Raw genomic sequence first — 14,843 nt, forward strand, 5'->3', positions numbered from 1 at the left:
AACATCTATCGTTGCGTACATTTTCTTCTCTTTACGTTTTGTTTTTTTTTTTTTTCTTAATCCCTTATTCTCTATCAAAACATCGACACACAGCTTATTCGATTTGTCGTCGTTGTCGTCGTCGTCGCCGTCGCCGTCGTTGTCGTCGTCGTCGTCGTCATTGTCTTTGTCGTTGTCGTTGTCGTTGTCGTTGTCGTTGTCGTTGTAGTTTTTTTCGTCCAACAAATTCGCGAATTATTTTAAAAAAAAAAAAAAAAAAAAAAAAAAAGAAAAATAAAAAAAAATAAAAAAGAAATTGTTTTCCGCGGATTTTTCAAATCGAATATGCTGTTACTTATTAAATCGCTCTTAAATGAAAATTATAAGCATGTACTTAAATATTAACATATGTTCGTTAAAAATCGAACAAAACGAAAAAGACAAAAAAAAACAAAGAAAGAAAATTCAGTTCGAAAGAAACGTCGTTAACACAATCAGACGAAAGATATCTATAAAAAAAAAAAATAACCTAGAAAATGGCTTTCATTTATCGACGTACGGTAACGATCGATCACGTGATATCACTACCTTATCGACTGATTCAAAGAGAATTTTTACCTACGCGACGATCTTTTCTAATGAAATATCATTTTTGAAAATATTTTTCTAATCACGTTCACGTTCTATTTGGACAAAAAAAGTAATAACTCGTTCGAATATTCTCAGATTAATTTTCTATTTTTTTTTCTTTCTTTTCATTGTTCATTTACTTTTCCATTTTCTAACAAAAGAGAATACGTATATACATATATATATATATATATATATATATATATATATATATATATATATATATATATTTCATTTATTATCGATGAATATTAAGGATCGATAAGGTACTATATATTTTGACGATATCAATTAAACGTATATGTCCTTACATGCTGGTTTAAAAAAAAAAAAAAAGAGAAAAAAATCCAAAATGTCCACTGTGCTATGATCGGCTGTAATCGCTGTGGTCTTCGAATACAAAGTTAGCAAGTAAGTCAAATGAATATACAAAAGGTCTCTCTGTGTACCATATTACAGCCGATTAAAGCTGAGTTCATACAAAGATAAATTTAACAATGAGTAACTTTTCTTTTTTTGTTTAATTAGTTATTGACCCTTCTCCTAATTTATATTCATAAGAAAAAAAAAAATAAAATAAAATAAATAAAACAAGAGAGAGAGAAAGAAAAACATTTATTCTTATGTCTGAATAAAATATGGCTACGTTCAATTGAATATTTTTCGCGACTACATTGGTCAAATTCGAATTAGTTAAAAATACTATATGGCTGTCAAATTGATATTTAATAGAAAAGAAAAAAAAAAAAAAAGAAATAAGAAAAAAGATTCATAAATTTTTTCTTCATAAAAATCTCTTAATACTATTTTGCATTCGGTACCAACCAACTGCATAAAAAAATTACTAAAGTTTAATATTAGGTTGGAAACTATGAAACGGGCTTGTTTAGTTATTTATTCAACGCCCATTTCATAGTTTCCAACCTAACATAAATCCTTATTTTTAATTGACTACAATACTTATTATTAAATTGTTCCCCAAAAGAATTTTTATACGTAGCATGATAATTATTTTAATTATATGAATTATACGATTGTTCGATTTGTTCACAAAAAGAAAAGAAAAGAAAAGAAAAGAAAAAAAAAATATATATATATATACTAGAAATATTACTCTATTAAAATAATAATAGAGATACTATAATATAGTGGATAGAGGTCGCTATAATAGTTCCAGTGTTAAAGTATTTTAATAGGTGAGTGTGAAATCTCAATGTAGTATATACTTCGTGTTTAACGGATCGATATATTTTGATGATATCTCGAAAGTCGAAATCGGTGGCGTGGCTGTGGTTCTCTGTTCGTTCGTTGTGCGTTTCTGAAGGTTGTAATACTGAGAAAAAAATGACGGCACACGACCAGATGCGAGCTATGCTCGATCAATTAATGGGAACAGGTCGAAATGGTAGGTATTATTTAATACATTATTCATTAAATTGTTATTGTTATTTCCAATGACTAAATCTAAACTATGAACGGATGAAACTTAATTATCGACACAAGATGGGTGACACGAAGCCATATTGATCGTTTATCAACACACACACACACACACACATACATATATACACAAATCATACATACATAATACGTACATATATATATATATATATGCACACAGAGAGCTTGGAAAATTTTCAAATGTTATTTATTTCTTCCCTTTTTTTCTTTCTTTTCACTATAGGTGAAAATAACAAATTTCAAGTGAAATACTCCGATCCGAAGGTCTGCAAGAGTTTTCTCCTGGCATGCTGTCCACACGAGATACTTTCATCAACGGTGAGTACAATGTGAAATTATCTAATTCGAAATTAAAATATAGCACACCACTGGCATAACATATATCATAAATACAAGCATATATGAGTTTCTTATAAAGATCTTGTTTAATTTATTGATCTTTAATCAGTTCTATCAGTTTAATCAGTTCTACGTGTTGAATTTAATGTGAGTCCTTTTTTTGTTATTAAAAAAAAAAAAAAAAAAAGAAAAAAAAAGAAAAAAGAAAAGAAATTCTTCCATTAATATCTTACGTTCTCTTCAATAAATCAATCTTATGCCTTCATTTTGCTAGGTGGTGTGCTTCTTTGTTAAGATTGTTGACAAATTTAGATTATAAGGAAACCTCCTCTCCTTATCGTAATTTATAAGCGTACAAGTACAGTGGTGTTTTGATATTTCTGTACCTGAAGATTTTCATTGAGAATCAAATTATTATATTATATTAGCACCGAGAGATTTTGTAGCACAGGGTAGTAATATATTTTAAAATAATTTATAGCTCATATATATATATATATATATATATATATATATATGTACATATATGTATATATATATACATTCATATATATGTATATATATATATATATATTTTATTAGCACAATAGTTGCTATATGATGACATAGTCAAAATAATTAAAAAAAAAAAAAAAAAAAAAGAATAAATAAAACAAAAAAATATAAAATAAAAATAACAAAAAAAAAAAAAAAAAAAAAAAAAAAAGAAAAGAAAATAAATAAAAAAAGTAGTTAGATTATGTATTTTTTGATATTTACCAAGTGCAGAATATTAAGTATGCACACATTAATATATAATAAATCTTAAGAAGTTTAATATATACTCTTATGTACTTGTATGATGCAACATCCACTGCTTCGCGCATTTCATTGTCATATCGTGCGAATTGGTCATAAGGGTGTTTGTTATGTGAAACACATTGGTATATAAAACTTTCAATTTCTTCTAATGTTTTATCTTTACAATTATTAAATAAAAAGAGATAGAATTTTTTTTTTTCTTCTTCAATATCTTAATAATAATAATCCAGATATGTCAGTATAATAAGTATATTACATGTAAAATAATATCTATAATTACTTTTTATGTTCATGAAGGTTTTTTATCTTAAAAGAAAGAAAGAAAGAAAAAAAAGAAGCGATATCATGAATAATAAACATCCAATTAGAATTGAAATAGATTAATTAATATTATCTTTTTGTATTTTTTCATCAATTTGAAAAGCATTGTATATAATTTAATATTGATGATAATAATATGTATCTCACAGTTAACAAATACCCTTAGTGATTTCTATCATCGAAGGTAACGCGTTGGCTAACTACTCAGAGTTCAAACCGAAATGAAATATTAACGACGAATGCGCACGAAAGTAATGATATTCAGATCCACTAATACCAACGTAACCACAGTTCTATTTCCAGAGTCTCTGGAAAAAGCAAAGTCAATCTGATCCATTGTACAATATTGTTGCGAGTATTGTCCGCTCATATGTCGTGTTGTACTTGTCACTCTCACATGCGCGTTACTGTAAGTACTGAAAGCGAAAAGGACGTACGTATTACATATACAATTTGATTATTATTACATAATTAAAGTATTAGGTGTTAATTTGATTGACAAAAAAATATGGTGAGCGGATGTCTCAGCCTCTCTACCACTATACATATATATATATATATATGGTTGGTGAGGCGCTGAGTACCGCATTTAATATTCCCAGACCCTGAAAGGCGTGTAAGTTGGTGAGTAGCATCATGCTGATTCATGCGATGATGTCTTACAGTCGCTTCTTACTAACAATGCCATTTATGGCAGGTAGAAAATGAAGTTTATTTTAAGTATATATATGAAAAACCAACCTTGGAATTATGGGTACAGGAAATGAAGCACTGATCTGTAAGTAAGACTTGCTAATTGCCATGAAAACATAAAATAGTGTATATTTTCTTCGATTTTTAACTCTCAAATCTAATTGACTTCAATATATGATCTAATATACTTTAACTTATTATTATTCAATACAAAACTCAGGCAAGATCATTTTTCCTTTACATTTTTTTTATTTTTTATTTTTATTTTTATTCATTTATTTATCCTTATTATTTTACTTAACTTACTTTTATTTTATTTTATTTTATTTTATTTTATTTTATTTTATTTTATTTTATTTTATTTTTTATGAGTAATTTAAAAGTTGCACTTTCTTTTTTTTGTTTTTGTTTTTTTTTTGTTTTTTTTTTTTTTTTATGAAACTATAGAATGACGCAATTAATCGAATACATGTGTATTTTTATAGGGGATATTTAGTATTGAATTTCAGGTCTCTATATTTATGATCGATTTAATTGATAATTAAAATAATTCTAAGAGTACAGACATCATTAATATGAACCTAATAGAAAAATATATATATATGTATATATGTATATATATATATTGATGTATATGTAATAATTAACGTATAAAAACTTTCCTTTTATCATAAATTCGATGTGGGAATAATAAGATATTGGCAATTTGCAAAACATAAAATGTCCACAAGAAAAAGTGAGAGATGGCATGAAGCAGAGACAATATTAAGCGGAATTATACAACGTGCCAGTTCCATTAGCAAAATTCCCCTCAGCATTGGATGTACGTATTCAACTCGATTTTCTAAATCGTTTAGCAGTCTCGCAAGGCAGTTCGTGCCGTACGTAAATAGTGTAATATACTATTAGGATATAAGTTCTTTCATAGAAATGAACATGTGAACTGAAGGTGTATGCTGATTGTAGCGTCATTGTCATCGCATTGTCGTGTCAGGCGGAGAGGTGTTACCACTCTGTAAGTGAATTCTATGTATAAAACTACATTGTTAATTTACCCATTGAAAATCAACCGATGAGAGCGATTTTTCATATGCGTTCTTAATAGCGCATTAGTGCAAGTGCAATAGTTTATAAGTTCGTCTTGAAACATTTTTAGATCATCTCCTTTTAAAAATATATGGGTGCGTATATGTATCTCACTTTTAGTAATAAATATATCCCTATTTGTATGGTACTCATTAAATTGAGTATTGACATAAAATATTGATTTCATCCAAGGAATCATAAATAAAGGCGATATGTTTAATATTAGAAGCGAAATATGAATACTTTGCCTAGGTTTTATCTCTTTGGGGGATTTTATATATTGTCCGAGATCTTGGATAAACAATTTATCTTTAATAATAAATTCAAACTAATTTCACATGAAATCCAGAGCAGACCCAACAACCATGCTCTTGTCAAATAAGATTTCTTAACTGAAGTCTCGCAAAGGGTGTTTAATTATACGTATATATATTTATATATATGTATATATATATATATGTGTATATATATATATATATATGTATATATACATATATAAAAATAAGAACAATTATTTTATTAAGAAGATATAATAATTTAATATGAATTAATTTGTAAATCGCAGCGCATGGACCTGGGAGAATGCCCCCAGATTCACGACTTGGCCCTACGGGCTGACTATGAGGCGGCACAAAAGAAAAAGGATCATTTTTATGATATTGATGTAAGTAACCTCTTACCTTATTATCTAGTTGATGTAAAATAATTGCATATATATATATATTTACAATAAATCTTTTAAATATGGATTGTCATTAGGCTATGGAACATCTGCAAAATTTTATCGCGGACTGCGATCGTCGTACCGAACAAGCGAAACAACGTCTAGCAGAAACACAAGAAGAATTGAGCGCTGAGGTTGCAGCAAAAGCAAACAATGTACATGTTCTTGCCGAAGAGATTGGTAAGAAATTAGCTAAGGCTGAACAGCTAGGGGAAGAAGGTTTTGTTGAGGAATCTATGAAGCTGATGGGTGAAATCGATGAACTACGTAAGAAAAAGAACGAGGCTGAGCAAGAATATCGAAATAGTATGCCAGCATCGAGTTACCAACAACAAAAATTGAGAGTGTGTGAAGTGTGTAGCGCATATCTTGGTATACATGATAACGACAGAAGATTGGCCGATCATTTTGGTGGAAAGTTACATCTTGGTTTTATCAAAATAAGAGAAAAGCTGGCGGAATTACAGAAAACGGTTGAGGAAAGGCGTAAAGAAAAACGTGACTCGTTATTAGATAGACGACGAGATAGAGATAGAGAGGATCGTGATAAAGACCGTGATAGATCGGATAGGGGACGTGGTTTGGGATATAAAGAAAGGGATCGTGATCGTGATCGAGATCGCGACCGTGAACAACGTGATCGTGATCGTGATCGTGACCGTGACCGTGATCGTGAACGCGACCGTGATCGCGACCGTGAACGCGATCGTGACCGAGATCGCGAGCGCGACCGTGATCGTGAACGCGACCGTGACCGTGACCGTGATCGTGATCGTGATCGCAGAGATAGAGATAGAGACAGAAGGAAGTCACGATCTCGAAGTCGTAGTCGAGGGAAGAGGTTGGTATCAAAATAAAATTCATCCTGATTATTTCTGCAAAATCAAATAAAGAAAACGTTCTCTTTGCCTTTGTGTTTTTTCTTTTCTTTCTTAAACTGTTCTAGATCGAAACGTTCGCGAAGTGGCAGTCGTGGCCGTCGATCTCGATCTCGACGCAGTGCATCGAACGATCGGAAGAGATAAAATTCGATATATATATATATATATATACATATATATATATATATATATATATATATATATATACACATACATACATACATTCATGCATACATACATACATACATACATACATACATACATACATACATACATACATACATACACACACACATGTATACACACATATACACACACATGCACAGCAAGAGAGAGAGAGAGAGAGAGAGAGAGAGACACAATAATGTTTAATGATTTACTTTAAAACAGTATTTTCTTTTCTTTTCTTTTTTTTTTTTTTTTTTTTCTCCCTTTTTTTCATATATATGCAGATTTTTCAAGATTATGTGTAAAATAAATTAACAAACATAAATAAATAAATTAATAAAATAATTCGTATATTAAATATTAATAAATGAGATGTGATCCACTTCGGATATGAATATATGAAGAAGCATTTGTATGTCACTTATATAGTTTCAATAATAATATTACAATCGACATATTCGTGCTACGTTCTGCTTTTGTTAATCAATAAGAAACTATTAAAGGTTGTATATATATATATATGTATATGTATATGTATATACGTATATGTATATGTATATACGTATATGTATATGTATATGTATATACGTATATGTATATGTATATGTATATACGTATATGTATATGTAAATTAGAAACTGCAAAGTTATTATATATTTTTCATTTTTACCCGGTTATATTAGTGTATGTATGTATATATATATATATATATATATATATATATATATATATATATATAATTATACTTTTAAATTAGCTATTTAGTCCATTGTAAATAAATAAATTTTAAGTATCCGATACATTTTAGATCTTCTCTATACGTTTATATATATATATATATATGTTTGCACATACCTATATTAAAACAAGCATAGTCTCTATCCTGATTTAATGATACCACATATAAGAGAGATATCATATTATGATTATTCTATTAATTAAAAAAAGTTTTCAAAATTATATAAACAAAAAAATTACTATTATTTTTTACTAACTGCTGGGTATCATCATGGCTTCTCAATATATTACGAAGGGAATAAGAGGAACTATTATGGTAGTTAATAAATTAAGATGAAAATGTAATAAATAAATTAGTATATATAGGTGGTGAAATGGATGAATGAAAATTAAGGTTTAAAAAAAAAAATTACTTTGTTACAAGTTGTATTGTAATAACGAGACCTCATATACGAAAAAGAAGTCTTCAGTAAAAAAGATTTAACTCCAAGTTTTATATATCGAACTTCTGAAGATTCTAATGTCATTTGCGTATCATGATGAGAAAGAAATTGTATAATGCCATGAGCTTTTCTTATTACTTAGATTTTATAGTTAAGAAAAAGACAACAAGATATGCAAAATAAAAGAGATAAAGCAAAATGTTAGATTATATTCTTATAAATTTCATGTTTATCCATTGTCTTTATATATATATATATATATATATATATATATATATATATATATATATATAAATTGATATTGCCGAATAAATTGCTTTATAAATGATTGAATAAAATTTTTCAAAGATATCGTTATATTTGATTTTGGACAAAGTGATAATTACAATGCAAAAATTAATTTATAGGAATAAATTGTGGTTCATATGGTCCCAATGTTCATTCAAACTTCTTGCAGTATATTTTTAAACAACGCTGTGCTTTTAAATATATTAATGTAATTGAAAAAAGAAAAAAGAACTTATAAATCAGATAAATATTATATATATATATATATATATATATATATATATATATATATGCAATAAAATATGCTTAATATAAGTATTTCATAAAAATCGTGCCTTTTCTAGGCTTCTTTAACAATAAACTGATGACACACAACAAATATGTGCAAGTAATTTTCTTATATATATATATTTAAAAAAAAAAAAAAAAAAAAAAAAAAAAAAAAGAAAGAAAAAAAAAGAACCAGTCTTCTGAGAGTATTAATTTTTAGGCCAAATTGGGCTAAGTTTATTTGTTATCCTTTAATAATATTGATGTGTAATAATGTAAGAATTATTGAAATAAATCAAATACAGTTACTGTAAGTTTCATATACACAGTAATTCAATATTATTTTGTGAATATCGTTGGATTACGATATAGAAATATAAAAATGCGAAGTGTTAAATATATAAGATTATGATATAAATTATTCGTCTGATATTTTATGAATTTTTTTATCAAATGATATATCAGATCTCTTTTCTTTTTCTTTTTTTTTTTCTTTTCCTTTACATAACCTTAATAATTATCTATTATACTATTTATGCCACTGAATTATCAAGCACCTTCACGCACAAACTATTAATACGTAAAGGTTAATTATTAGTTATTAGATCTACTGTAAATTATAGGAGGTCATTTTAAATTAAATGAATAGATATTTCATCATTAAAAGAAAAAAAAAAAATTCTCCTTTACGCATTAGCGCATTGACTGATTTTCGGATTATCAAAATTATTATCCTATTACATATAGGAAAGCAAATTAGAAGAATCAATAATTTGTTTGCCTAGGAATGGGATGGCGAAGTACTAAGACACTGTCTGCTGATATTATAGGTAATAAGTTGTCACAATGATGATTAACTAAATGACTTACGCTATCAAAAACACGGTCCTTTGTGCGAACCTGTAAATTGTATTTTTGTTTCATATTATTTCCAAGAAAAGAAAAGAATAACAAAGAGAGAGAGAGAGAAAAGAAGATATATAAACTTGTTGATTTTACTTTAATTAACTCTAATTATAAAAATACTTACAACTCCCTCTGGATCTATCAATAACAAATGTTTTGGTGTATTGTTATTTAAACCAGTAAGAACATATTGACCTGGTGACCCTTGTGATTCACGAACTAGAAAATCTCCATCCTATTTTAGATCAATGAAATTATATTACACGTAAATTTCGCATAAAAAAAAAGAAAAAAAAAATTATAGTTTATTTTGATTATTTTTAAATTATACTCACTCTCATGAGCATAGATTCTGCTTCAGCGCGACTGACACTGCCGTGAAACCATATTTCTTGCTTTAATTGATTTTTCTGCGAACGTGGACTTAATTTATTCATTTCTGATATAGCAGAACTGAATGGTTCTGGGGAAAAAAAAAAAAAAGAAAAGAAAAAGAAATAGAAAGAAAATAGAATATTTAATAATTTGTCTAATATTATAATATTATAAAAAAAAAAAAAAAGAAAAAATAAATAAATAAATAAAAAAAATATTAGATATATTAACTTACGCATATCGAAAACATCAAAAAGTGATGTGTTTTCACGATGATTGTCTCTATTTGCAAGTATGACACTGTCATTCATATAATTGTGTTCGTGTGCTGGATTAAAACTTGAGGTAGTTCCATCTGCATTTAAATCAATTAAATTTCCAGTTTCTGTATTTAAAAAAAAAAAAAAAAAAAGAAATAATAATAATAATAATAATAATAATAATAATATTGAGAATTATATAAATAACGATCAGTATGTTAAGTACATATAAAATGAACACAATTTTTTGTTTACAATAAAATTACCTGTCCATTGTTGGAGTTGTCTATTATTATCAATAGAACAAGTATCATGTAATATAGAGTTTTGTGGATTACAACGTGTTATTTGATTTTGTGTAGAGTGATGTTTTAAATTTGGTAATGTTGATGCTGCATTAGGTAAAGGTGGTACTGGTGGTGGACCAATATCTGGTGGTACCTTTCCTGGTAAATCGTTGTAATAATCTCTATCTGCTTCCCTCATACCATTTAATACAGGACTATAAAATATATATATATATATATATATATATATATATATATATATATATATAATAATAATAATAATAATAAACTATTCTTTTTTCTAAATAGTAAATATTTTTTAAAATAATTAATTACAAACTTACTGCAATGAATTTGGTTTAGTAAGAAATTCTTTGAATCTTATTTCAAATGCTTGACCAATCGTAGATATAACATCCTGCGCTAATCCACCTTCGCATTCCAGAACATAACACGCACGCCATTCATGCATATCTTTGGCAACATATGCAACAAAATCTAATATATCCTATAATAAAAAAGTATACTCTCCTTATAAAAATGATATATTAATTTTAATATTATTTTTATTTAACAATATAATACATACTGTATCACCACCAGAAGCAAAAGATATGCGTGGCATGTCATGTTTTGCGATAACTTGTCCAGTTTCTAAATTAGTTAAAGACAAACTACTACTGCTAATTGTCAAATTGATGTTAGTACCTGCATGCTCCATACGAGGCTTATCAGCTATTGCTCTTAAAACTTTTCTATCAACCTATAATATAAAAATAAAAAATATGTGAACAAAAATTTATATATATATATATATAAATATTTTTTTTTTTCTACACATATTAATTAACTTGTAATGTTTTACCCTTCTTTTTTTATCAGCTGATTTTAATCCAACAGCTTCACAAACTCTATTTATACATTCCCTAGAAAAAAAGAAGGTTCATTGTAGAAAATTAAAAATATTTAACGTATAAGAATGAATTAATATTTTTTTATTACTTACTTAGCAACACATGATCTCGTTTCAAAATCTAAGCTCTTCATAGAAGTATATACTTCGAGACATCCTATATACTATTACATTTAATAATATAATTATTAATAAGTACATTTATATAACTCTTTGTAAGAAATAATTTTTTATTATAAATAACTTACTTTTACCATATAGCTAATCCCTTCTTTACTCACTAAATGATCGGGATGTAACCATCCCCTAGCTGGTTTACTTATAAAACTACCACCCGTCGCCATACCTAAAAAAAAAATCTATATAAATAATAAATAAATTACAAAATATATGAACAAAAATCAAATTAATAAATTAATGTGTAATGCATAAAAAAAAAAAAATTAAATCAATTTTGGAAATATTATATTCGTTACATAACATTAAAGGTATAATTAAAATTTATATAAAATGAATTAAAATGATTGACATACCAAAAAAAAAAAAATGTATACTTGCTATTGTTTTATAGAAGTGAACTTTGTACTTGTACTTGTTATTGTTTCATAGAATTGAACTTTAGACAATAGAATTATTTAAATTAAATGACAAACAAATAAAGGTATAATAATGACGATTAACTTTATTTTGAAAATATTTCTATAAATAAAGAATTAAAAATATTACCCAATCTATATTGCTGCTATTTAGAATGTTGATACATTGATGACACTTAAAATAATACAAGGAAATTCTTTAGAAATTGTGCATCCGAAGATGTTATTATTCCAAGAATTAATTTTAGTTAAATTATGCCAATATAGGAATATACAGATATTATTAAGAGGCACTGGTACAACGTCATTATGTTAAACTGTCAAAGAAATTAAAAAATTCAAGTATCACTATCGTTTTACAAATCTTGATGAATGATCACACCCAGTGTTGCCATATGGTGTAATCAGGTGTGTCTGTTAAATCGTTGTATCATTTTAGAAACCCTTTAAAGGGATATGTCAACAATTGTCTTTTTAAAGATTAAATTTAATTGGCCGACGATGCAACATGGTATTTTGATTTCGACCAATCAGAGACGTTATGGGTCATTTAGTTTTTTCAATGTAATTATCCTTTGTTATTCATTTACACAAGAAATTATTTTCAATTGTTTCATTCGTGTGAAATTATTTCGATAATTTTTTTTAATTAAAATAATAAATTAATTAAATTTACGATAAGTACAGGATTTTTTTTGATCATCGAAGTTCATATTTATTTTCATAGTTTCTATCTTCATTGGTTGGTAACGTAAAATTGCGTTTATGCGCATATAGACGAACTGTATAAAAAATGTAACCAATCATAGCTTAGATATATAATAGAATTCATTTCAAATGTTTCAATCTTATTTCCGCGGTTTTTTTACCGGTAACAATAGTATAGACATTAATAAAGAAATTTAAAAATGACACAAGACAATGATACCGATGATATAATGGAAATAGAAATTTTACCATCTACGAGTGGATATAATACAAAAAATAAAGATCAATCTAACAAATCTTGTGATTTACCTTGGTAGGTTAAATGTTTCACATATCATTCGTTGATTTGATGTTTCAGTAAATAAGGTTATTTTCTATCTGCATGTTTTCATATTTTCTATGAGAAATTAAAATGTTATAGTATTTTTATTTGTTATTAATTTAAGATTAAATGAATTTAAAAAATTTTTGTATTATTTCATAATACAGGATTGAGAAGTATCGGCCACAAGTATTTACAGATATTGTTGGCAATGAAGATACTATTGCTCGATTATCTGTTTTTGCTCAACATGGAAATACACCAAATATTATTATTAGTGGACCACCTGGCGTTGGAAAGACTACAACGATTTTATGTTTGGCACGTTCACTTTTAGGTCCAACATTTAAAGATGCAGTATTAGAATTAAATGCATCTAATGACAGAGGAATTGATGTCGTTAGAAATAAGATCAAAATGTTTGCGCAGAAGAAAGTAAGTGGGAAAAAAAGGAAAAAAGAAAAAAAAAAAAGGGTGCATATTCATCGTTCAGAAAAAAGAATACTCTTTTCTCTTTTCTTTTTTTTATCTGTAATCATATAATTTAGGTCAATTTAGCTAAAGGAAAACATAAGATAATTATTTTGGATGAAGCTGATAGTATGACTGATGGAGCACAACAAGCTCTTCGTCGTACAATGGAAATATACAGTAGCACAACTAGATTTGCATTGGCATGTAATAATAGTGAGAAAATTATTGAACCGATACAATCACGTTGTGCCATGTTAAGATATGGGAAATTAAGTGATGCACAAATCTTGGCAAAAGTTATAGAAGTTTGTCAGAAGGAGAATGTAATTTTTTTTTTTTTCTTTTTTTTTTTTTTTTTTTTTTTAAGTATTCTTTTATTAACAAAAATTATTTATAGGTTTCATATACGGACGATGGTTTAGAATCTATTGTATTTACCGCCCAAGGTGATATGAGACAAGCATTAAATAATTTACAATCTACTCACAATGGATTTGGTCATGTAAATGGTACAAATGTTTTTAAAGTATGCGATGAACCACATCCACTTTTGGTAAAGGAAATGCTTGAATTATGTACCCAAGGAAATATTTGTAAAGCTTTTACGGTAAAATTCAATATTAATAAGACATATTAATTAAGTTTTTAACTTATATTATTTATTTGATATTCTCTTTTGTTTTATTTTAAACAGATAATGCAACATTTATGGAAATTGGGTTATTCCGCAGAAGATATGATTGGAAATATATTTCGTGTTTGTAAAAATCTTCCTATAGATGAAAAATTAAAATTAGATATGATAAAGGTGAACATTATTTTTTATGTCTACATATTACATATAATTAAGGGGGTTGCCATTTTGACTTGATATACATTTCGTTTAATTAATTTGATTATAAATTTACAATAATATATTGCATGAATATTTTCTGTCATAAATTATTTATTATTATTATTGTTATTATTATTGTTTCAGGAAATAGGAATAACCCACTTAGGAATTGTGAATGGTATTAATAGTTTGTTACAATTGAACAGTCTGCTGGCTCGATTATGTCAAAAAGCTGTTTCGAAATAATAAAACTCTTAAGTTTAATTAAATTCAAATGTAAAAATAATAATAAGTCAATATATGTATGTATAATTTTTGAAATTTTTTTTTTTTTACATTTATTAT

At 26.9% G+C, this 14,843-nt stretch overlaps 3 protein-coding genes across 9 annotated transcripts; 2 read left to right on the plus strand and 1 right to left on the minus strand.

Annotated features, from left to right (window-relative positions):
* Window positions 1-1,780: 1,780 nt before the first annotated feature.
* LOC124952876 (putative RNA-binding protein Luc7-like 2) lies at window positions 1,781-7,118 on the plus strand. 6 transcript variants are annotated; one of them, XM_047503422.1, is made up of 9 exons: window positions 1,782-2,014; window positions 2,294-2,388; window positions 3,823-3,940; window positions 4,134-4,309; window positions 4,710-5,105; window positions 5,191-5,239; window positions 5,876-5,974; window positions 6,070-6,875; window positions 6,981-7,118. In XM_047503422.1, exons 5-9 carry the CDS (start codon window positions 4,945-4,947, stop codon window positions 7,057-7,059), a joined length of 1,194 nt encoding a protein of 397 aa, XP_047359378.1. In that variant the 5' UTR covers window positions 1,782-2,014; window positions 2,294-2,388; window positions 3,823-3,940; window positions 4,134-4,309; window positions 4,710-4,944; the 3' UTR covers window positions 7,060-7,118. The 6 variants fall into 6 exon arrangements, with proteins under 6 accessions (XP_047359376.1, XP_047359378.1, XP_047359379.1 ...); XM_047503423.1 differs by having other exon boundaries at window positions 3,835-3,940; XM_047503420.1 differs by having other exon boundaries at window positions 1,781-2,014; window positions 3,823-4,309; window positions 4,920-5,105.
* Window positions 7,119-8,969: 1,851 nt separating this feature from the next.
* LOC124952823 (SHC-transforming protein 1) lies at window positions 8,970-12,584 on the minus strand. Of its 2 annotated transcripts, none has more exons than XM_047503292.1 (11): window positions 12,290-12,584; window positions 11,812-11,909; window positions 11,657-11,727; window positions 11,516-11,576; window positions 11,240-11,413; window positions 10,995-11,158; window positions 10,630-10,865; window positions 10,339-10,458; window positions 10,064-10,191; window positions 9,853-9,963; window positions 8,970-9,722 (listed from the first exon to the last, which is right to left on the minus strand). In XM_047503292.1, the coding sequence occupies exons 2-11, from the start codon at window positions 11,905-11,907 to the stop codon at window positions 9,588-9,590; spliced, it is 1,296 nt and encodes a 431-aa protein (XP_047359248.1). In that variant the 5' UTR covers window positions 11,908-11,909; window positions 12,290-12,584; the 3' UTR covers window positions 8,970-9,587. The 2 variants fall into 2 exon arrangements, with proteins under 2 accessions (XP_047359248.1, XP_047359247.1); XM_047503291.1 differs by having other exon boundaries at window positions 10,339-10,488; window positions 12,290-12,582.
* Window positions 12,057-14,819, plus strand: LOC124952825 (replication factor C subunit 2). Its single transcript, XM_047503298.1, has 6 exons — window positions 12,057-13,180; window positions 13,357-13,624; window positions 13,738-13,986; window positions 14,061-14,270; window positions 14,358-14,471; window positions 14,643-14,819. Exons 1-6 carry the CDS (start codon window positions 13,068-13,070, stop codon window positions 14,742-14,744), a joined length of 1,056 nt encoding a protein of 351 aa, XP_047359254.1. The 5' UTR covers window positions 12,057-13,067; the 3' UTR covers window positions 14,745-14,819.
* Window positions 14,820-14,843: the final 24 nt, after the last annotated feature.

The sequence above is a fragment of the Vespa velutina genome, chromosome 11 (genome assembly GCF_912470025.1).
Source record: "Vespa velutina chromosome 11, iVesVel2.1, whole genome shotgun sequence".
Classification (NCBI taxonomy): Eukaryota; Metazoa; Arthropoda; class Insecta; order Hymenoptera; family Vespidae; genus Vespa; species Vespa velutina.